The 22,722-nt window shown below is 54.8% G+C and overlaps 2 protein-coding genes across 5 annotated transcripts; both read left to right on the forward strand.

Moving 5' to 3' along the window:
• Positions 1–2,150: 2,150 nt before the first annotated feature.
• Ppp6r1 (protein phosphatase 6, regulatory subunit 1) lies at positions 2,151–17,106 on the forward strand. 4 transcript variants are annotated; one of them, XM_013034580.1, is made up of 24 exons: positions 2,151–2,202; positions 5,639–5,871; positions 6,363–6,549; positions 6,632–6,769; positions 6,853–6,918; positions 9,364–9,476; positions 9,607–9,720; positions 9,956–10,118; positions 10,214–10,366; positions 10,439–10,573; positions 11,109–11,173; positions 11,305–11,420; positions 11,509–11,594; positions 11,714–11,803; positions 11,885–11,982; positions 13,464–13,521; positions 13,613–13,782; positions 14,900–15,030; positions 15,120–15,291; positions 15,390–15,460; positions 15,555–15,609; positions 15,988–16,098; positions 16,179–16,250; positions 16,324–17,106. In XM_013034580.1, exons 2-24 carry the CDS (start codon positions 5,645–5,647, stop codon positions 16,325–16,327), a joined length of 2,595 nt encoding a protein of 864 aa, XP_012890034.1. In that variant the 5' UTR covers positions 2,151–2,202; positions 5,639–5,644; the 3' UTR covers positions 16,328–17,106. The 4 variants fall into 4 exon arrangements, with proteins under 4 accessions (XP_012890034.1, XP_012890032.1, XP_012890035.1 ...); XM_013034578.1 differs by lacking the exon at positions 2,151–2,202 and having other exon boundaries at positions 5,617–5,871; XM_013034581.1 differs by lacking the exons at positions 2,151–2,202; positions 16,179–16,250 and having other exon boundaries at positions 5,617–5,871.
• Positions 17,107–17,376: 270 nt separating this feature from the next.
• Positions 17,377–19,707, forward strand: Tmem86b (transmembrane protein 86B). The gene is made up of 3 exons (XM_013034559.1): positions 17,377–17,893; positions 18,269–18,506; positions 19,023–19,707. Exons 1-3 carry the CDS (start codon positions 17,846–17,848, stop codon positions 19,403–19,405), a joined length of 669 nt encoding a protein of 222 aa, XP_012890013.1. The 5' UTR covers positions 17,377–17,845; the 3' UTR covers positions 19,406–19,707.
• The last annotated feature ends 3,015 nt before the right edge of the window (positions 19,708–22,722 follow it).

Below are 22,722 nucleotides of genomic sequence, written 5' to 3' on the forward strand. Positions count from 1 at the left end.
GCATTCAGATAAGGCACCAGTGTAAAGTGCCTGTGCGGATAGACTTGCAGCAAGCAAAAGTACCTGCTGGGTAGGCTGACACTCTTGTCAACATTCCAGACCCAAAGGGGTTTTCCCTTTGTGTACCAGTTTTATGGAGCCTTCCTATGGGTATCAGACAGTCATCCTATCTGTGAGGTATTTGCCAGATGAGGAAACTGAGGTGCCATAGAGTTAGGTCCTTGATTAGGCCACACCAAAAATTTAGTTCAAGCCAGGCACCAGTGGCTTGTGCTTCTAGCTATTTAGGAGGCTGAGCTGTGAAGATTAAGGTTTGAAGCCAGCTTGGGCAAGAAAGTCAGACTGTTAACTCCCATTAACCACAAAAAAAATGGTAATGGCTAAGAAGATGGCTCAGTGGTAGAGTGCTTTCCTCACGTGCATGAGGCCCTGGGTTCAATTCCTAAGTACCACATAAACAGAAAAGGCTGGAGGTGGCGCTGTGGCTCAAGTGGTAGAGTGTTAGCCTTGAGCTGAAGAGCTTAGGGACAGCGCTCGGGCCCAGAGTTCAAGCTCCACAACAGACAAAAAAAGAAAAACACCTGGTAATGGAGCTGTGGCTCAAGTGGTAGAGCACTAGCCTTGAGGGCAAAAAGCTCAGGGACACCATCCAGGCCCTGAGTTCAAGCCCCAAGACCAGCCAAAAAGAAAGAAAAAGATTACTTAAATGGTTTGTGCCTGTAATCCCTGGTATGAGAGTGGCTGAGGTGGAGGATACTTTGGTCCATGTTTGGCACACACACAAAAAATTGAATTTAGGGCCTTTTTGGTGGGAAGAGCAAACACTTGCTATGTAGCCTAAGCTGGCCTTAAATCTCTGACCTGCCTCTGCTGCCTCTTAAGTGCTAACATTGTAGGTGGCTTCCATTTGGCTTTTTACTTTGGCTATTTCAAAACCATTTACTCATCTTTCCCTTTTTTCCTTTAAATCTGTGGGTGGTCTGGGAGCTGAGTTCTGAGCTTGAGCCTTCCGGTCTCCTCCCAGTCCTTGGCCAAGTGTCCTTAGACTGTTTCCTAATTATTCCATCTCCCTGGGGTTAGGCTGTTACTTCCCCATCTTCCCCCAGGATTGTGCCTTCTGCAGTCATGTACCTGGCAGATCCTGCTTGGGGATGGCTCCTGAACCACCCAGCCTTTTAAAGAGCTGTCACGCCTGCTTTTTTTAATTTTTTTTTTAACTACTCCCCACCCCCGCCCCATTCCCCCAGTCTGTTGTGGGGCTTGAACTCTGGGCCTGGGTGCTATCCCTGAGCTCTTCAACTCAAGGCAAGTGCTCTATCCCTTGAGCCACAGTGCCAGTTTCAGTTTTCTGGTGGTTCATTGGAGATGAGAGTCTCACAGACTTTCCTGCCCAGGCTGGCTTTGAACCGCAATTGTCAGATCCCAGCCACTTGAGTAGCTAGGATTACAGGCGTGAGAAACCAGTATCTGGCAGGCCTGCTTTTTTTTTCTTTCTTTCTCTCTCTCTCTCTCTCTCTCTTTCTTTCTTTCTTTCCAGTCGGGGGTCCTAAATTTTGGGGTCTGTCCTTGAGCTCTTTAGCTCAAGGCTACCACTCTACCACTTGAGCCACAGCACCACTTCCAGCTTTTTTTGCTTATGTGGTGCTGAGGAATTGAACCCAGGGCCTCATGCATATAAGGCAAGCGCTCTACCACTGAATCACCTTCCCAGCCTCAGGTTTTCTCTGCTCCTGGAGTGCTTGGCCAGCCTGTGGACTGCCCGGATGCTGGAGCCTCCGCTGAACCTCTGAGCATTCAGCGACTGTCCTCATGTGCCCTCCCGGAGGCCTCTGGTGGTGGCCTTTGACCTCCATTCTGAAGGCTTGGTCGCTGGGGCAGGTCAGGCAGGGCAGTGTTTGAAGAGACAGTGGTGGCAGCAGCAACAAAACAAGCTAGAGAGAGTGGTGTAGTTGGCAGGACAGGCTGAGGTAGTTTTCGTGTTTAATGGCTTCCCTTACAGTGGCTTCGTTTACAATTTCCCCTTCTTCCGTTTGCAGCTAGAGTCATGGTTTTCAAACCGTTGCTAAAACCAGTGGTAGTCATTTCCGTTTTCTTGAAGTTGCTGAAAGTTGCAGCGGGTTGATGGGGGTGGCGGGCTGTGTGGTTCCAGCCTGAGTGTTTGAACGGTCCGAGGACAGTACTGGGCTCACTTGGACAGACTTTGTGAGTCGCTTCTCTACTTTTCTATTTTGAGAGCTGTCACCTGGGGTGGTGACCGTCTCTTACAGTTCTGTTGGAGAGGGCAGGGATGTGGTCTCAGGGACACCTGTGTGGGGGCCTCCTGCCCTGAGTCACAGCAGCTCTTCCTGCTGGCTGTGTCTCTCACAGCCAGGGACACAAAGGCCCAGAGAACGAGAACAGAGCCTCTCCTGCCTGTTGGCAAGCTCATTAAGCGGGAAGGTAATGCTGAGAGTCAGGTGTAATAAGTAAGGCTGAAGCAAATTGAAGGTTTGTGGGGAGGGAAAGGTTTTTCTCCCTTCTCCCAGTTTTTCTGTATTGGCATCTTCATTGTTTAGAGCCTGAAAAGCAAAGTTTGCAAGGTGACAGCTGCATGCATTTGACCCTGGTGATTCTGGAAGATCAACCTCGGTTAAATTCTCAAGGGATTGCCTGTTGGTGGAGCCTAAGCTTATGTGGACTTCCCTAGATACCACACCCCATATAGCCAGCACCTTCCTGACTAGTCCCTGAAAATGGAAGAGGTAGCCATGGCCTGTGTCCTTTAGCCATCTGTCTGAGAAGTGAGTGGATGGGCTGGGTGCTGGGGGCTCACGCCTGTCATCATAGCTACTCAGGAGGCTAAAATCTGAGGATCGCGGTTCGGTTCAAAGCCACCCTGGGCAGGAAAGTCTGTGAGACTTCTCAATTAACCACCAGAAAACCGGAAGTGGCGCTGAGGTTCAAATGGTAGAGCGCTCACCTTGAGCTGAAGAGCTGAGGGACAGCGCCAAGGCCCAGAGTTCAGGCCCCATGACCGACCCAAAAAAAAAAAAAATGGGCCTAGCTGTGAGAAAAGGGACCAGGGTGTAATGGGTTCTGCTGCTTGGTAGCTGGTAGGCTATGTGTTCTTCTGCATCCCTTTCTGGATGGGAACAGTGGAAACCCTTAACCTTGTGTCTCCACTGGAAGCAAAGTAGTGAGAGGGTAGCTGCCTGGGTTTCCCAGAGGTGCTGGCTTGGCCCTGCCCCCACCCACTGTGTGAGGGGCTTATCTCCAGGATGTTGGTTTAAGGGTGGGTGAACCCACTGGAGCAGAACCTTGGTGAGTTTCAGCTCTGCCAGGCCAGCCTACCTGCCTCAGTATAGTGGCCCAAGACAGCTTTTTTTTTCCGTATTATTTTTGTTGAAGTAGAATTCCTATGCCATAAAGTTTATTCAACCTAAAGTCCACAATTAGGGGCTGGCAGTGTGGCTCAAGTGGGAGGGCACCTTCCTAGCAGTGCAAGGCCCTAAGTTCAAATCCCTATACTGTTCCCCCTACCCCCCCAAAAACCCCACAACACAATTCAGTAGTTCCCTAGTATATTTACAACTTTGTGGAACTATCAACAATTGATTTTATTTTTAATTTCTTTTTTCTCTTATGGTTGTTTTTAGAACATTTTAGAAAACCACCCCAAAAGAAACTGTTTCCATTAACAGTTGTTCTTCTAACTTTCAACTTCTGGCAACTTCACCTTTTCTGGGTGTGTCGTGTTGATGGCCTGTACAACTTGTGGCTCTTGGTGCCTGGCCTGGTTCTTTCAGCCGGGGAAGCTTCCTGCCCTGCCTGGTCTTACTGCCGTGCAAGACTCCCTTGTAGAGAAGGCTGTGTGTTCTCCATGTTGAACTTCTTGTTGATTTCCACACCCACGTCTCCCCTTGGGCTTAGCAGTTGATCCTTGTGGTTACTCTAGTCCCAGGTACCCTGACAGTGCTTGGGAAGCCCCTTCCCATCCCATCCTCCCGCCCTTCCTTCCCTGCTGTTCACGTGCTATGTGAGAGCTGACTCACTACTACTAAGCCTCAGTTTTCTCATCTGTGACCAGGGTTCTTGTTGGCCTGATTTCCTCATTGCTAAGTTGGGGATACAAAGTAAGAAGGAGCCCCTGAGCTGGTCTGCCGAAACTGGGGGTTCCTGTGAAATAGGAGCGCTTCTGCCTTCCTTCTCCATACCTGTGCCCTAAGGTTCCCTCCCCTGCCATTCCTTCCTCCCTACAGCTGGCAGGGGAGAGACTGGGGGGCTGGTGGGAATGATTTTACTTGGATTCCCCAGTGAGTAGATTGCCTCCTATCTCATAGACAAAGGTTGGTGACAACATGATTTGGAGATAGGTGTCTGTCAGCTAATATTTGTGAGCATTTGCCATCACAGTGCTGTGTTCTATGCTACATGCATACACCGGCATACCCTCAAGTTCAGTAACTTAGGGAAGGTTCTGGAATCAGTGCAGGTGTACCACACTGAGAGGTGTACCTCACTGAGAGGAGGTGTTTGCAGGCAGCTCTGAATGTGCTTCCCAGAGAGCACAGCAGGATGGTAGACAGGGGCAGGCCTGGATGGCTTGGCAGGTTGGTTGGGGACTAGCCTCTGTACCTAACTTGAGGCACCTTGTGCTTGCTGTGCTGCCTCGCCTCTTCCCAGCTTCCTCCGAGGTAGGAGGAGGCAGCTGTGGTCAGTGCCTTGCCCTTGGCAAGATGCACATAGGTGCCCATCCTTGAGGCCATCCACCTTACCCAGGCTTCCATTCCCCTCCTGTGCGAGGGGTGGTGAGGAGTGGAAGTCACGTTTGGCGTGTGTGCTGTTGATCGGCAGCTGTGGACACGGGTTGGCTCTGCTGCCCTGGTTTCTGGAGCTCCTCGTGAGGAAGAAGCTCCTTAGTGCTCACTGGGCTTGGGGCAGTGCTGCTGTCTGTCTGTCGTCTGGTGCCCTGTGTGTGCTGCTTGTGGCTATGGAGCTGGGTGTTTGTAGCCTACTGTATTCCTCTGTTGAGGCTGTTTTTCTTGGCATGAATTTCTCTGGGCCCTGTCAGTGGCTATCCTGGGAGCTGACTGACCAGGACAGAAGTGGTGTTTGTCCTGTCCCAGGCAAGGGCGTGGGGTGACGGGTGAGACGATGGTTGGGTGTGTTTGTGTGTGTGCAGTGTCCAGGCAACAGTCGCAGCCTCCACGCACAGACTTCCTTTCTCCCTGTCACTGCCCCTCACGGCATGGGCACCAGCTGTGCACTGGTGGCCATGGGGCATTTGAATTTGTTCAGCAAATAGAGACTGCACTGAATTTGAAGCCAGAAGTTCAAGTGGTATCCTTGCCCAGATGGGGATGATGGACATGGGTTTGGGACAGACTGAGGTCACTGGGCGGTGTTGGGCCTCTCCGTGCGGGCCCCACATGGTCCACGCTGAGGCCTTCGCTAGGCCTCCCTCCTGAGGAGGGTAGAGGACACCTTGCCCTGTAGGAAAGGGAGCTAGGCTGGAGGCAGTGGCTGGGGCTTCCAGGCGGGCCTATTTCCTGTTGGGATACTGAACATGTGTGATGTGGTGCTGAGTCCAGGACCATGGTGGGGAGGGATTGGTGGCTCCCAGACTCAGGGGTCTGACATGTGGATTGTGGTACTGCAGGGCGCCATGTTTTGGAAGTTTGACCTGCACACAAGCTCGCACCTGGACACACTGCTGGAACGGGAGGACCTGAGCCTTCCTGAGCTGCTGGATGAGGAGGACGTGCTGCAGGAGTGCAAGGTCGTCAACCGAAAGCTGCTGGACTTCCTACTGCAGCCTCCCCACCTGCAAGCCATGGTGGCCTGGGTCACCCAGGAGCCGCCCATCAGTGGTGAGGAGCGGCTGCGCTACAAGTGAGTCCCCACCCACTCCTGCACTCAGGAGCTGAGGTTTGGGGGTGAGGGAGCTGGGTGGGAGGACCAGGCTCTGCCTGGGCAGGCTTTGTGATCCACACTGCTCCCATTCTAGACACGGAGCCCTTTGCCACTCACATTTTATGTTAGCCACTCCCTTCTGCTTTTTCGTGGTGTGTGTATGTGTGTGTGTGTATGTATACGTGTGTGCGTGCATATGTGTGTGCATGCACTGTGTGCGTGTTTTTGTTTCCCCCTTCAGTACCAGGGTTTCAATGCATTTTGCTTGCTTGCTTGGCTGGTGCTCTGCAGTCCAGGTTTTTGCTGGTTATTTCGAGATATAGTCTTACAAACTTTTGCTTGGCCTGGTATGGAACTACAGTTTCCAGACCTCAATGGTTAGGTGCTGTGGGCACCCAGCAGTTTCCAGTGTATAAAGATGGGCCTCCTTCCACCCCCGTGAGCCCCTCACTGTGTGTGTTCCTTCCCAGGTACCCCAGTGTGGCCTGCGATATCCTGACCTCTGATGTGCCCCAGATTAATGACGCCCTGGGTGCAGATGAGTCCCTCTTGAACCGGCTCTATGGCTTCCTACAGAGTGGTGGCAGCCTCAATCCTCTGCTTGCTAGCTTCTTCAGCAAGGTCATGGGGGTCCTCATCAACCGCAAGACGGATCAGGTGCCTGCCACCCCTCGGCACCCAGACGGGGTGGAGGGCTGGGTTTGAGAGCCTGTGCCCTGATGCTGCCCTGTGCCCCCAGCTTGTGTCCTTCCTGCGCAAGAAGGATGACTTTGTGGACCTGCTGCTGCGACACATAGGCACCTCAGCCATTATGGACCTCCTCCTGCGCCTGCTTACCTGCGTGGAGCGGCCGCAGCTGCGGCAGGATGTCCTCAATGTGAGAGGGCCTGCTTCCAAAGGGTGGGGGGGGGGCGGTGGCACATGGCTGGGGACCTGACAGCCCCTGCCCTTGTCCCTCAGTGGCTCAATGAGGAGAAGATTGTCCAGCGGCTGATCGAACAGATTCACCCATCGAAAGATGACAATGTGAGTGCCGCGGACATAGCCCGGCTCCTCCCTCCCGCTGTGCCCACACCCTGCTTACCCACTTTGAAGGGCACATGGCAAAAAAAGGGTGCAGTGTACCCACTTGTGTGTCCACATCTCCTTGACCCCTGTGGGGGCCTGAGGGATGAGGGCAAGGATGGGGCCTGAGCTGCATGCTGGGATAAGCTCCACTCTCTGCTCATGTCGTGAGAACTGCTTTTTTTTTTTTTTCTTTTGTCATGGGGCTTGAACTCTAGGCCTGGGCACTGTCCCTCAGCTCTTCAGCTCAACAGCTCAAGCTGAGCACTCTATACTTGAGCCACATTGTCACTTCCGGTTTTCTGAGTGGATTATTGGAGATAAGAGTCTCATGGATGTTCCTGCCTGGGTTGGCTTTTGAATCTTGATCCTCAGATATCAGCTTCCTCAGTAGCTAAGATGACAGGTGTGAGCCACTGGTGCCTGATCCTGACAACTTTTGTGACAGTCTACCAGGAGAACAGTGCATACATTTTGCCTCCCAGAGTTCTAATTCTGTAGCTTTCAGCATACTCAAAGGGTTGTAGAACTGTCACCACATCAAATTAAAGCATTTTTATACTGCAATTAAGAAACCTTGTGATCAGCTAGGCACTTGGTGGTTCACACCTGTAATCCTAGTTACTCAGGAAGCTGAGATCTGAGGACTGAAGTTCAGAGCCAGCCTGGCAGGAAAGTCCCTGAAAGACATTTTTTTTTGTTGGTCATGGGGCTTGAACTCTGGTCATGGGCACTGTCCCTGAGCTCCTTAGCTCAAGGTGAGCCCTCTATTACTTTAAGCCACAGCGCCACTTTTGGTTTTTTTGGTGGTTAATTGGAGAGAAGAGTCTCACGGACTCTTTGCCTGGGCTGGCTTTGAACTGTGATCCTCAGACCTCAGCCTCCTGAGTGTGTAAGATTATAGGCGTGAGCCACTGGTTCCTGGCCTTTTTTAATTTTTTTATTTTTATCATTAGTTACCATCAGTTTTATTATAAAAGAGATAGGGAAATTATGTACATGATAGAAGATCTGAGGCCTTCCATGGCATGGGCAGCTTCACATGATGCCATTTCAACCATGTGTCCACGCTGCATGCTTGCCAAGAGTCTCATCATTCCTAAAGGAGAAATAACCCTTGTTATCTAGAACTACTACGGTGCCTCCATACTCTGGGAGAAGAACTTTATCACCCACTTTCACACTAACTGGCTGAATCTCTCCACCCTTTCCTTTAGAGCCCAATCCCACAGGCCACTACTGTGGCTCGCAGTACTTTTCCTTGGGACTTTTCTGGAAGCATAATGCCTCCTTTGGTTAGTTTTAGCTGCACTCCTTTTGACCAACAGTTGGTCAAACAGGAAGAAACTTCTTAAACATTTGTCTAGCCATGACTGTTGTGTTTGCTACTCAGACCCCTGAGGAGACTAGAAAACTAGAGTGGTGGGCTGGGAAGGTGGCTCAGTGGTAGAGTGCTTGCCTTGCATGCATGAGGCCCTGGGTTTGATTCCTCAGCACCACATAAACAGAAAAAGCCGCAAGTGTCACTGTGGCTCAAGCGGTAGAGCACTCGTCTTGAGCTGAAGAGCTGAGGGACAGCGCCTAGGTCCAGAGTTTAGGTCCACGACCGGCAAGGAAAAAAAAAAGAAAACTAGAGTGGTGCTGTGGCTCAAAGTGGTAGAATAGTGCTAGCCTTGAGTAAAAGAGCCTCAGGGACAGCGCTCAGGCCCTGAGTATAAGCCCCACATTGATGCTAAAACAAAACAAAACAAAAAAGGTGGCTTAGTGCTAGAGTGGCTTAGTGCTAGAGTGCTTGCCTAGTATGCACAAAGCCCTAGGTTCAATTCCACAGCACCACATAAACAGAAAAAGCTGGAAGTGGTGCTGTGGCTCAAGTTGGTAGGGTGTTAGCCTTGAGCAAAGAGAAGCTCAGGGAGGGTGCTCAGGCCCTGAGGTCAAGCCCCAGGACTGACAAAAACAAAACAAAGCACAAACACCTTTGTTATTAGCAGTCCTCTACTTTTCCTCATACCTCTGCTCCTAGCACAAGTACTTCTGTCTCTGGACATTTCTCTTCTACACGTAATACAAATGGGACCACATACTACAGCATCCTCTTTTCTCAGCCTCTTTATCTGGGCATGGTGTTTTCAAAGTTCATTTGCTGAGATGGTAGTTCAGTTGTAGAGCACACTTACCAAGCATGCCGTGGGCCACTATTGGGGAAAACAGCAATGAACGCCCTCATTGTGTTGGTCAATGCTACATTCCTTTTCTCAGCTGCTGTGGAGAGGGTCTAGTGTGAAGTGCTCACGTGTGTGTACACCTGTCTCTTTTCTGGAAGCCTTTGCACCTCCTCATAGCACATGTGTGTGGCTCTGCTCGTGGAGGGTCAGCTTGTGATGGGTACTTTCTCCTCCTCTCCAGCAACATTCCAATGCATCCCAGTCCCTGTGTGACATCACCCGCCTGAGCCGAGAGCAGATGATCCAAGGCCAGGACAGCCCTGAGCCAGACCAGCTGTTGGCTACCCTGGAAAAGTGGGTTTGCAAAACGAGTGCCAGGACCCAGCAAGCAGGGCTGTCTCAGCCTCCACCCTCCCTGATCTCTGATCTCCCCTCCCTGTAGGGAGATCCCCAGCCTCTCTCTGACCTTCTCTCTCCCCCCCAGGCAGGAAACCATTGAGCAGCTCTTGAGCAACATGTTCGAGGGGGAGCAGAGCCCGTCTGTCATCGTCAGTGGAATCCAGGTGCTGTTGACCCTGCTGGAACCCAGGAGGCCAAGGTGAGGGGACTGGCCAGAGACTGCGGGGCCTCTGCTAGAGCCGTTCCAACTCCCCAGACTCCAAGGTCTGGATGGTCACTGGGCAGAGGAGTGGCTGGTCTAGACTCCTTCTTGGTTCCCAGCGAGAGGCTATTCCTCCTCTATTTGCCTGACCTGTCCAGATGACTGGCACCCCGGGAACATGGCTGCACAGGCTTGTCTGACTCAACTGTCCTCCATCCTCCCCCTACCCCAGGTCCGAGTCCATGACCATGAACAACTTCTTCAGCAGTGTGGATGGGCAGTTGGAGCTCCTGGCCCAGGGGGCCCTGGACAGCGCCACATTCAGCCCAGGTGTCCTGAATGCTTTACGCCCTCGACTTGGCTGCTTCCACCAACTCCTGCTTGAGCCTCCCAAGGTTGGGAACATGAAGAGTTCTGTGGTCTTGAAAGGAGGTGGGTGGAAGAGAATGTGGCTTTGGGCCCTGAGCCCCGTGTTTCCCTGTTCCTGCAGCTTGAGCCTCTACAGATGACCTGGGGCAGCCTCGCCCCGCCTCTGGGCAACACGCGGCTGCATGTGGTCAAGCTCCTGGCCAGTGCCCTGAGTGCCAATGACGCTGCCCTGACACAAGAGCTCCTGGTTCTGGACGTGCCCAACACCTTGCTGGTACGGGGTCTGGGGACTGGGGCGTGGGGGTGGGGCGGGTTGTCTCCAGTACTAGCCTGTGCCCCACTGTAGGACCTCTTCTTCCACTACGTCTTCAACAACTTCCTGCATGCGCAAGTGGAGGTGTGTGTGAGCGCCATGCTGAGCTCAGGGCCCCATCCTGACAGCAGCTCTGACACATCAGTTCCAAACCCTGTTGTGAAACATGTGAGTTGGAACTCCCTGCTCCCCTATCTGGAGATCTGACCTCCCTCCAGGGCTCCCTCTCCCAGAAGGCCCTCCCCTTTCCTTTCTCCCACCTTCTTTGAGCAGTATCCCTGTCAGCACCTGGGGGTGTCAGGGTTCATTAGGCAGCAGGGGTGAGGATGCTGGGGCCTCGTGTGAGCTGGGAGGGTGGAGGCTGTGTGCACAGTGCTGCATGCTCCCTGTAGAGATCCAGAGACAGTGCTGCATGGGGTGGTGCCTGCCAGAAGTGTCAGTACTCAGGAGATGGGAAGATCATCAGTTCAAGGCCAGCTTAGACTAGACAGCCGGGACCCTGTCTCAATCATAAAACCAAAACCACAAAACTGCCAGATGTCTTTGGCCTCTGTTATGGCCTGGGGAAATGTCCTTACCAGGTCAGGTCCCCCTTGCTGCTGCTGAGCTTCCTGAGAACAGACCCCTGGGATACTCGCTGAGTATGACCCCTGAACTACCCCCTGAGTACGACCCTGGGCTGAGCCCAGCTGCTCTCTTGCAGCTACTGCAGCACTGCTGCCTGGTGGAGCGGATCCTCACATCCTGGGAGGAAAACGACGGCGTGCAGTGAGCACAGCTCCTTCCATGGATGGGTGGACAGGGAGGGGAGAGGGAGGATGAGGTGGTGGGGAGGGCTAGAAGAAGGCCTGAGGCACCTGGTGTCCAGACTGCCATTCAGCTGTGGCCTCCACGCTCAGGTCTGGGGGAGGCCCAAGGAAAGGCTACATGGGCCACTTGACGCGTGTGGCCAACGCACTGGTGCAGAACATGGAGCAGGGACCCAATGCCGAGCAGCTAGGCCAGCTGCTAAAGGGTGAGGCATGCTGGCTGGGGCTGTGGGGGTTGGGGTGTCTTGAGGCTTCCAGAACCCGCAGACACCTTACCCCACCCCTTGTATGCAGAATTGCCAGATGAACAGCAGGAGCGGTGGGAGATGTTTGTGTCAGGACCCCTGGCTGAGACCAACAAGAGGAACACAGTGGATCTGGTAAGGTCCCCGGTCCCTGTGGCACCCTGTTTTCCTCCTTAGCCAGCACCCCAGGCCCACCTGCATGCCCTCATCTGGGGGCTCCCACAGCCCCTGACTCCTCACCGCCCTGTCCTCAGGTGAACACCAACCATCTCCATTCCTCCAGCGATGATGAGGATGACCGGCTCAAGGAGTTCAACTTCCCTGAGGAGGCTGTGTTGCAGCAGGTGGGCTTGAGGCTGTGCCAGGCCACAATGGGGGTCTGCCTGCCCTGGAGCCCCTCCAGCACCAACCTCTGCCCCTTGCAGGCCTTCATGGACTTCCAGATGCAGCGCATGACCTCGGCCTTCATTGACCACTTTGGCTTTAATGACGAAGAGTTTGGGGAGCAGGAAGAAAGTGTGAAGTAAGTGTCCCTTGCACAGGTGTGGGCTCTGCCCTGCCTGTCACAGCACGTGCTGTACTTGTATATGTGGAATAGTGGTCCTGTTCCCTTCATGATGCCACACGTGTCCATCTGCTGTCCACCATGGGCAGTCATCTGTTTATGTACCTTGGCCCAGTCTGCAGATACTTCTGAGCTTTCCCAGCCATGGCCTGAAACCGTGTAGTCTTCCTCCCCACGCTGAAGGCCAAGAGCATGAGCAGACACCCTCAGACTGAGGGCAGGGAACAGAGCATGGCGCCTCAGTGAGACTGAGTGCTTCAGTGTCACTACCAGCAGAGGGCTGCTGCAGACAGGGGGCGAGGCCCGGGATGGTGGCAGAGCATGGTGAGGGCTGTTGTGCCATGTCTCCACAGTGCCCATCACTTGCCTCTGAACAGGGCTTTAGATCTCACATAGCCAGAAATATGGAGGGTTTTATTAAACTCCAAAGATGATTCTTAGTTCACTGTAGAATTTAAGCCCCAGATTGTAGGACTGTCAAGATATGTTGCTAGCTTGCCCAGTGATTGGTTCTGGCTCAGTGTTCTCACATTGGGTATCAGTGCCCCTGTCAGGTGTGTTCCCGGAAAAGTCCTTTCACAACACTGTACACTCCCACTAAAGACAAGAAAGCATAGCGGGCTGCTACTCAGGAAGCTGAGACCTGAGGATCAGTGTTTGAAGCCAGTCCAGGCAGCAAAGTCTGTGATTCTTATTTATAACCACCAAAAAAGTGGAGCTGTGGCTCAAGTGGTAGAGCACCTTGAACAAAAAATTTCAGGGACAGTGCTAAGTTCAAGCCTCAAGACCAGCACACGCGCGCGCACACACACACACACACACACGTATAGCAACCACAAACCCAAACACACACACACGTATAACAACCACAAACCCAAAGCCTGATTGGATAAGTGATTCTGTAGCACTCTGCAAACTGGGTGTGCCCCATTCTCACACTAAGTGGCTGGTGAGAGGGAATGACTGGAACCAAATCACAACAGTCAATTGTTGCTCCGAGGGGAGACACCCAAGTGTATTCAAACTTCTTATGGTCCCACACCTGTCAGTCTTACACCTGTCAAACCACACATGGTGCTGATTCTATTTCCTTGGTTTTATGGGGTTCCACAGAGTTAGGTGACTTGCTGTAGGCTGCCCTGGGGACGGGTGCAGGAATGGGATTCGGAGCTTCCTGCACTGCATGCATGCCCCCTCCATTCCTGACTGCACACCGTGGTTAGTGTATTTGTGTTAAGTGTTTCATGGAGGACACATCCTCTGTAGCTATGAGAATGGAGCATGCTGGGAATATGAGGCTTGAAGGTGGGGAACATACCCGTTTCAGGGAGCAGATGAACTTGCAGCGAGGAATCGTGTAGGTGAGGTTAAAGAATGTGACCTAACCATGCTGCCCCCACCCCGTGGCTGGCTCACCATACTCCTGCCTTCTCTTCTAGTGCACCGTTTGACAAGACCGCCAACATTACCTTCTCCCTCAATGCTGATGATGAGAATGTAAGCACCGCTAACCCATCTGGGTTGTGCCCAGTGGGGGCGTCGTGGGAGGGCCGCAGGCAGTGTTGACCCCTCCCTCTCTGCACCACAGCCCAACGCCAACCTGTTGGAGATTTGCTACAAGGACCGCATCCAGCAGTTTGATGATGATGAGGAGGAGGAGGAGGGCCAAGGCTTGGTGGAGTCTGATGGAGAATACGGTGCCTGGCAGAGTGGCCAGCCGTCAAGGGCATCCCGTGCAGGCCAGCCACCTGGTGTCCGGTGAGCCAGCCAGCCTACCACATCTCAGCTCCCATGTGTAGGGGCCTCAGAGCTCTCAGATGTGTGGGGACTAGGCTGACGTGCATGAGGAGGTCAGGAAGGTGTATTGGAGTATTGCTTGGGCTGCCTGAGTATTGCTTGGGGTGCCTTCGTCTTGAGTGTTAGAAACCCAGTAGAGACAGACTGCAAAAGAGACAGGGCACTTTCTCCTATAAAGGGCATAAGATGACTCCAGGCAGTATCCCTCTCCTTGTTCAGGGGGCGGGGGGGGGAGACATGACCACATTCCTCTGGAGGTGGTGACAGCTTGTGCTCTGGTCACTGTGATCACAAGTAGATTAGTGTTGTGCATACTAGCTGGCATGAGCACTGACTCATGGCTCCTTGCCCTGTGATGTGTGGAGTGCATGTTACAGTTGATTGGGGACATGTGCACTGGATCTGGGAAAGCCCGGATCCCGGAGTAGTTTCCTGGCTCCTTGGGTGCCCTCTGCCAGCCACTGCCCTTTCTCCAGGGACATTCTGCCCACAGATCCACCTTGCCTCTTCTCTACAGAATTATACAAGTTGAATATTCTCTATCTGAAATGCTGTCTTGGCTTTGGAGCATTTCACATGCTGGACTTGGTCTGCCACTGTCCTAATGCCAGCCCTGGTGGTGGTGTGGGCCTCCTCTTGCTGCCTTGTGGCAGGCGGGCAAGCAGGCAGGCAGGCAGGCAGGCAAGGTTAGGATTAGGGTCAGGCTCTCGTGTGGGCCCAGCCTTTGTTGGCTGGTTCTAGAGCAGATGGGCCTTTGGACAGGTTCTTGTTCACTAGCAAGGATGAGGTGGTGATTCATGTGTTTTCATGTAAGTGTGTTGTAATGATGAGGTGTGTCCGTAGCTACATGTGCCGGCCGTTCCCAGGGCTGAAGACACAGCTCCCTGGAGGCCAAGTGCTGGCATTCCTGCCTAGAGGCTGTGGTAGGGGTACCCCCTCACCACTGTTGCTCCCTCCTTGCCCTCTGGCCTTAGCATCTGTATGCCCTGGGGCTCAGTGGCCCTTCCTGCCTCCTGTGGCCATGTGGGGTCAGTGGCCTGGTCCCACGTGGCTTCTAATGAGGCGGTGTCTGGGGCAGGAGTGGAGGCAGCACGGACAGTGAGGAGGATGAGGAGGACGAGGAGGACGAGGACGAGGAGGGGGACCGCCGGGGAGCCTGTGTGGGGGCTGGCCCTCCTTTCTGCTCCAGCCCTGGATCTCAGCCTCTCAGTGAGTGTCGAGCGCTTGTACTCTGTGTTCTGGGTGTGTGCCTGTCTGTGGCAGGCAACAGCTCACTCTGCTCCTGCTCCCTGCCCCAGGCCCAAACTGGAGAGCCACCTTTGACACAGTGCCTGTGGACACCCTAACGGGTCCCCAAGTCTCCAGGGAGGAGGAGCTGCACGCTGGGCCCCCAGCCCCCATGGTGTCTCTCAGCATGTCCCTCGCCCAGAATGCGACCATTTCTCCAGTCCAGGATGCCCTGGAGCTCAGGTGGGGACTGGTGGGCAGGCGAGCTGGCACCTACGCCTGGGCTGAGCTGCAGTCCTGGTGCTGACCATGGCTGTGCCCTTGGGTCCTCCTTTGATCAGGTCTCAGGATGCCAGCACTGCCTCAGCACCTCAGGAAGCCGCTGAGGCCCTCGAGGTTGTGGAAGCTCCGGGTGAGCCATGCCTTCCCTTCTTCCCTCCCTCCCGGGGGGCTGGGTGCCCAGCTGGTGGGGATGACAAGTGACAGTCTGTCCTCTCCCTCCATAGCCCCCGACCTGGGCACCCTGTGTGGGATGTGCTCCTCCCCCAGCTCCTTGGACAGGTGACCAGTGGGGGCCCCCTCTGTGCTATTGGTGGGGGGGGGGAGGGCAGAGAAAGCCAAGCCTTATCTATCCCTGACCTGCCAGTAGCTGAGTGCTGCCTCATTATCATTAACCCCTGTGCTGGGTGGGCTTTTCTCGTGAGTGTGGTGGTGGGGCTCATGTGAGAGCCTCAGCCTGCATCAGGAAGAGCTTCTACAAAGGTGGCAGGTGGAAAGGAGCTGGGGTCACACACCTTGCCTGCTGCCTGGGCCTTATAGGCATGTGGGTGGTTCTCGAGACCTCTTCTGGAGGGGGTACCCGGCCCTGGCAGGCTGGGTTCTGGATGCATCTACAGGTGCAGTGGAGGCGACTCATGCCCATGCTGTTCTTGCCCACAGTGCAGCCAGAGACCCCTCTACCTCTGTCCCAGCCTCCAGGGCCCAGCAACACCCCCGGTCCAGGGACGGGGGAAAGAACCCAGAGACTCTGAGCTTTCCTGAAAGCCAGAGGTGAGCCTCAAAGTGGATTGTGGGAGAGGAAGGGAGGGTTAAGTGGGGCAGGAAGTGACCCAGGTCCTCTCTCCTGACAGTGCTCGGGCCCATGAGCCTCCGCCTGTGCCCAATGGCTCTGCTCTCGGAGGGCCCGGCTCCCCGGACTCCCAGTGAGTGTGCGGCAGCCTGGGGGTCGGGCAGTGGCAGGCGCCTGGACACTCAACCTATGTCTCTTGTTCCCAGGTAGCTGCCGCATGGCAGTGGTGGCCAAATCTCGCGTCCTTCCCGTGGACCCCGGCGAGGCAGCGTGTCCTTGATGGGCGCCCTGTCCTCACCATCCCCTCCATTCTTTCTGGACTGCCTGGAAGCTGGCGCCAGAGAGACAGAACCCTCCCCCATTGCACTGAGAAGAAAGATTACGGAGCTTTGCCTCCTAGAATAAAGAGAATCACATAGAGAAAGAGAGACGTATATTATATATATATATATATATTATATGTGTGTATGTGTGTATATACATATACATGTGTGTATATACACATGTGCACACATATATATATATATTGAGGAGAGAGGGAGCCAGGCTGTGCTGGGGCGGGGCTTTGAAGCACACTCCCATCTGTTTCAGTGAGGATTGTGCTGGGGTCCCAAGGCCAACACTGCTCCTGTCCTGTGCTGTGCTCTGTGCTCCGGTGCAGACCCCATACCCAGCTTTCAGCTCAGGTCCACCAGGGGCAGCTGGTGATGGCATCAGAGGGCCCTGCCCAGGGGGTTGTGCCTTCACCAGACCCTGCCCTCTGACCCAGGCACCTGACCCCAAGGAGTGGGGCCTCCCTGGCAACATCCCCAGGGACCCTACCCCGAGTCGGGTCGGCTGGGTCCCCTGCGCCAAGGGTATGGGGTCCCAGCCCTGCTGCCAAGTGACCTTGTCCCGGCTCCCCCTCCCCCAGGCTGGTGTGAGTATGTGTGTGTGCTGAGCTTCTATTTCATATTGCAAATATAAATAAAGGAAGACAGTTTACGATTCCTGGTGGCAAGAGTGGTGGAACTGGGGTGGTGAGGTTGTGACCCTCACTGGACAGCAGTCTTGGGAGTTGGGGACATTCAAAAGAGGCAGGGACTCCAGAAGGAAGAGACCTAGCCTGGACCATCTCTGGCGCTGGTGCACAAACCCTTGGACCTACTCGGGCAGGTTGGGTGGGGGGTCTTCGAGGGCCGGGAGAGCTGTCCATGTGCCCCTAGTGGGCGGGGGGCTTGTGTGTTGCCTAGGTGAGGGGGACATAATGGCCCAATGGTGGGCCAATGCACTGGGACCAGTACACTGGCCCCCATCTTCCATATGGGAGGCTGAGAGCCAGGCACTGACACCAGTGGCCCCCATCCACGAGAAAGCTCACTTGCATGTGTACAGTTGAGCGAGGCTTGAGCCAGTGTTGCCTGTGATCTCATCCAGTGCTCTTGGGAGCAGGAGCCCAGTCCACCTGCAGTGGGCACTGGTCAGCTTCCACACCCACAGGCCTGCACCGCTTGCTTTGACCAGAGTCCAGGGCCCCTTGTGCTTGGCAGAGGCTGCGCGAGAGGGCGGGGAGTCCTTGGATCTCAATGTGCACCTTATCAGGTGCCCTGGCAAGGCCATCTGGGGTGGGGGCAGCATCTCCCCGAGCCTTCTTATCAGTCAGAGTCCACAGGACGGTCTTTGGGTTAACGTATAACTAAGAGACCGCCCCTCCACCCTGTGAAGCCACTCTGGGTGTCACGGACCAACATGGACGCTAGGAAAAAGGGGGTGCCCTTGAAGACGTCCGTGGTCCAAGTGAGAGCCTGCAGAGGCTGGGGACAATGAGATGGGGGGGCTGGGAATCAGTAGTTGTGGGGAGGCTGGTTTGGGAGACCTGGTTTTGGTCTTTGGCAGGAGACCTGGGCGGCAGGTCGCCAGGGAGACTGGACATCCTGATCCTCAAAGAGACAATCTGGGCGGCTCGAGGTGGGGATGGGGAAGAAGCACGGAGAGCTTGGTTGAGATGGTATTGCCTCACGCAGCCGGCTCCTCCAATCCTCCTGCCTCACACCCCACTGGAGACCCATTGTGATGGGTGGGGTTGAGGGCTGGGCTCCCGAGAGGTTCAGCAGCTTGCCCCTCCTCTGGGCGCCTGTGGGTCCCCGTTGATCTCCCTCTGCGCGTCTACAGGTCTGCCTGTGGCTGAGCCCCTTCTTCTTCGCCTGTGCCATCTACTTCCTGGTGTGGATTCCAGAGAGCCACCAGTCCTGGGTCAGCGCCCTGGTCAAGTGCTTGCCTGTTCTTTGCCTGGTGGCGTTCCTGTGGGCTGTGGCCCCGGGCAGGGCCTACACTAGGCTACTCCAGGGAGCACTTGTGTGCTCAGCGGTGGGGGACGCCTGCCTCATATGGCCCGAGGCCTTCATCTATGGTGAGTGAGGGTTAAGGGTGCTAGGTGGGGTCCGAACCTGGTGCACAGCCAGACTACTGCTCAGAGCTGCAGGGGGCAGAAGTGGTGGGTTGGGCCCTGGAGGAGCATAGGAGAGGGCGAGGGGGTCTCAATGAGTGTCCAGCAGGTAAGTAAGGCCTTGCCAAGGAGGGGATGGTCCTTGGGAGTCTTGAAGGAAGGAGGTGCCCGGGCACCTTGGGGTGGGGAGGAGGAGGAGCTTGCTGAGCCAGGAGATAACGATGGAAAGGGCCTTCTGGCTGGTGGGCTGAGGGTGCAAGGCCTCACAGATGGCGGGGGTCTGGGGGACACAGAGCAGACCTAGGACGCGGCCCTGCCTAAGAAGGGTCTGAGGGTGAGGTGCGCTGGGCCCATGGCCTCGGGGGCAGTGTCTGCACCCAGTCCTCGTCACAGCCAGGGCATTGACGGTGGCGATGTCACAGCCAGGACATTGATGGTGGCGAGTGGCGCTTGGCTCCCACACGCTCATCTCTTCCCCAGGCATGGTTGCCTTCGCTGCCGCCCACCTCCTCTATCTCCAGGCCTTCGGCCTCTCATCCCTGAGGCTGAGTTTGTTGCTGTGCCTCCTCCTGGCGTCTCTGGTGTACTACGGCTGCCTCCTGCCACACCTGGCACCCAGCATGGTGCTGCCTGTGGCGGCCTATGAGCTGGTCCTGACTACCATGCTGTGGCGGGGCTTGGCCCGGGACGGGTGTACGGCGTGGGGCGCCCTGCTCTTCACCTTCTCTGACGGGGTACTTGCCTGGAACAGCTTTGCCCAGCCCCTGCCTCATGCTCGCCTGGTGATCATGGGTACCTACTACGCGGCCCAGGCCCTCCTTGCCCTGTCAGCCCTCACAAGCTGGGGCCTCAAGATGCACTGACGAGGGCCCAGTCAGTCAAGGGTCACCCCATTCTGTCTCACAAGGACCCCCAGATTGGCCCACCCTGGGAGGCTTATAGCAATGGTACTCTTTAGTGCTGGAGACATTTGTGTGTGGCTGGCAGAATTGGAGTCTTATCTCCTGGCTCAAGCTACCTCCACTCAGTTCTGAGTCTGGATTCCAGGGCCCCCACACTGCCTCTTGGCCACTGCTGCTTCTGCTTCTGGTCATCAGCCACCGAGTGCCTGTCCCTTCTCACCCCAGGCTTTTTTGTTGCCTAAATAAAGAAGGCCTTGAGACTGCAGTGTCACCGTTATTTTGGGAAGGACATTGGGATGACAACCATTTGTACACCTTCCCTCCTTTCCTCCCTCTTCTTTCTACTTTCTTCTCCTGCTCTTACTTTCCTTTTTTAAAAAATATGTTTTTGTGCTGGTACTGGGGCTTGAATTCTGGGCCTGGCCACTGTCAGCCTTTCTGGTCAAGGCTGGCATGCTACCACTTTAGCCCCAAGTCCACTCAGGGACTTTGCAGCCTGGGCTGACTTTGAACCTTCATCCTCAGATCTCAGCCTCTCCTGAGTGGCACCATCTGTAGCATGGTGGGGAAAACACCTCGTGGAAAAGTGCCTCATGGGTGCTTTGGTGTTTGTCAGTACGGGGGTTTGTGCTTGCGACTTTGCTTTCGCCAGTCCTCTGCAGCGTGAGCCCTGCTCCCAGCCCTTCTTGCCTTAGTTACCCCCACAGGGCATCATGTCTGCAAATGGTTGAGAAGGCTCTGTGGTCCTGGGCTGGCCTGGATCTCAGCATGGGATGAGCTAGCCTGGGCTTCAGCTGCCTGGCTAGGTTGTTTTTGTTTTTGTTCTTGGGTCCAGTCGTGGGCCTGAACTCTGGGCCTGGGCGCTGTCCCTCAGCTCTTCAGCTCAAGGCTAGCGCTCTACCACTTGAGCCACAATGCCACTTCCAGTTTTCTGGAGATAAGTCTCATGGACTTTTGTGCCCGGGATGGCTTTGAATCGTGATCCTCAGATCTCAGCCTCCTGAGTAGCTGGGGTGACAGGTGTGAGCCTGGAGCACCCAGCTGCCTGGCTGGTTTTGATAGAACTGGTTTTACATAGTCCACCCTTCTCAGGGGTGTGTCCAATGAGCTGGCCGGGTTTCATGGACTCTTGGCAAGTCAGTCTGTAGCAGGTGGAGAAGAGCCTCAGCCTGGGACAGGGTGGCTGTGTCTGGCGCTCTGCCTACCCCCTCTGCTCCCCTCAGGCCCTGGATTGTACCCACATTGCAGCTTCCATCCGGCAACGCCTCCAAGGAGGCAGGGGGCGGGGAGGTGGGATAAGAATATCTATGAGACTGTTCGCAGCTGGTGGCCTGTCCCAAAATGTGGCTGGCACCATTTGTGAAGACCTGAATGAGACAGTGAAGACCATCCCCTCCCGGTCCTTCCCCTACAATCTGCCTTGTCCCCCACAAGCCCAACACAGCCTTCTGCCTCACACTCACCCATGTTCTCACTAGAAACGCCTCTATGGGGCTTTGGCTCTGGAATATGGGACACGCTGAGGAATTGTACTGCGTTCTCGGGAGATTGCTGGGAGCCTTTGCTTGGGTTTTTCCACAGGGGGCAGGGCTTCGGGGGAGGGGGGCTTGTCATCCAGGAGGGCGAGGGAGGGCAGGCCCTGGCCAGGGACCTAGACAGATGATTGAGGCGTGGCAGCCTGCAGGGAGATGCCCAATGGGTGTGTGGGGGGGTGATGAAGGGTAGACATCTGTAGAAGCCTGCTGGGATGTGAGATGCAGAGATAACAGATTTTTTTTTTTTTGGGTTGGTCATGAGGCTTGAACTCTGGGCCTGGGCACTGTCCCTCAGATCTTCAGTTCAAGGCTAGCACTCTACCGCTTGAGCCACAGCGCCACTTCCAGTTTTCTGGAGATAAGTCTCACGGACTTTCCTACCTGGCCTGGCTTTGAACCACGATCCTCAGATCTCAGCCTCCTGAGTAGCTAGGATGACAGGGGTGAGCCACCAACACTCATTTGGGGATAACAGATTTGAAGAGCTGCAGCCCCTAGGAGGGCACTGGTCTTCCCCAACCCACCTGCAGGCTCTGCCAACTGGAAGCAAGGCTGGCCCTCTCTTGTCCTCTCAGGTGCTCTACCACTTGAACCGCTTTTTGCTGGAGATGAGTCTCAGATTTTTCTGTGCAGGGCTGACTTTCAACTAGGATCCTCAGATCACAGCCTCCCATGTAGCTAGGATGACAGGCGTGAGCCACCACCGCTGGGCTGAGTGTGGGCTTAACAAGCTCCGAGTAGTTCTCCTGTGTGCTCTACTTTAGCATACAAGGGAATTTCTAATTTGGATTGATCATGAGATCCCTGCCACAAGATGTGAAACTGTAGTGAAGCTTGGGTTTACTACTTTCAAGGGTGTAGTTCTGAGGACTCCAGTTCTTCCCGTCATCAAAACCCAGAAGGTGAGTTGGACACCAGTGGCCCGTGCCTGTAATCCCAGCTACTCAGGAAGCTGAGATCTGAAGATCACTGTTCAAAGCCAGCCTGGACCGGAAAGTATGTGAGACTCTTCAGTAAACCACCAGAATATTGGAAAGTGATGCTGTGGCTCAAAGTGGTAGAGCACTAGCCTCAAGTGAAAAAGCTCAAGGTCTGTGCCCAGGTTCAAGCCCCATGACTGACAACAAAAACTCAGAAGGTCTGTCTGTCTGTCTGCTGCTTTCTAGGCAACTCTTGTGCTCTCTGGACCCCTGGGGTCTCCTGAGGGTCTTGACTCCCTAAGCCCCAGAGCAGGGCTCGTGGGGCCATCGTATGCCCCATAAGTCATAGATGCAGGGGCTCCCTTTCCCCAATACCCCGCCATCCTGGAGAATGAGGTGGTCCACAAGTCCACGGCATGGTCCATAGCTGAGTCTCCCAGCGCCCTCTGCATTGAGGGGACCCAAGCCAAGCGAAGCTGGTGGCTAGGTGGGGGCTCTGCAGGCACAGAGCACCCACCCTACCCTCCTTGCCACCCAGGGGCTTCTCACAGATGCCCTATTCCCAAGAGGACCGCTCTGGAGCCAGCCCTGAGAGGTGGACAGCAAGTGATTTCTGGAAACAACCACCAGAGTGACTGGTTGAGAGTCCCCTGGTCTCCCAAGTGAGGTCATACTTCCACTGTCATCTTTGATGACATCCTTCCAATCCTTTCCCCAAAAAGGAAACCAGGGACTGGGAAGGTGGCTCAGTGGTAGAGTGCTTGCCTTGCATGCATGAGGCCCTGGGTTCTATTCCTCAGCACCACATAAGCAAAAAGAAAAA

Source organism: Dipodomys ordii, unplaced genomic scaffold, assembly GCF_000151885.1.
Source record: "Dipodomys ordii isolate 6190 unplaced genomic scaffold, Dord_2.0 Scaffold191, whole genome shotgun sequence".
Taxonomy (NCBI): domain Eukaryota; kingdom Metazoa; phylum Chordata; class Mammalia; order Rodentia; family Heteromyidae; genus Dipodomys; species Dipodomys ordii.

Bases quoted from the DNA above. Each gene is read 5' to 3' on its own strand.
- Ppp6r1 (XM_013034578.1), top strand. From the start codon at position 5,618: ATGTGGATTGTGGTACTGCAGGGCGCCATGTTTTGGAAGTTTGACCTG. The intron at 11,174-11,304 runs GTGAGCACAGCT...CTCCACGCTCAG, and splicing joins GAGGAAAACGACGGCGTGCA to GTCTGGGGGAGGCCCAAGGA. The intron at 13,522-13,612 runs GTAAGCACCGCT...TCTGCACCACAG, and splicing joins TCAATGCTGATGATGAGAAT to CCCAACGCCAACCTGTTGGA.
- Tmem86b (XM_013034559.1), top strand. From the start codon at position 17,846: ATGGACGCTAGGAAAAAGGGGGTGCCCTTGAAGACGTCCGTGGTCCAA. The intron at 17,894-18,268 runs GTGAGAGCCTGC...GCGCGTCTACAG, and splicing joins TGAAGACGTCCGTGGTCCAA to GTCTGCCTGTGGCTGAGCCC. The intron at 18,507-19,022 runs GTGAGTGAGGGT...TCTCTTCCCCAG, and splicing joins GCCCGAGGCCTTCATCTATG to GCATGGTTGCCTTCGCTGCC.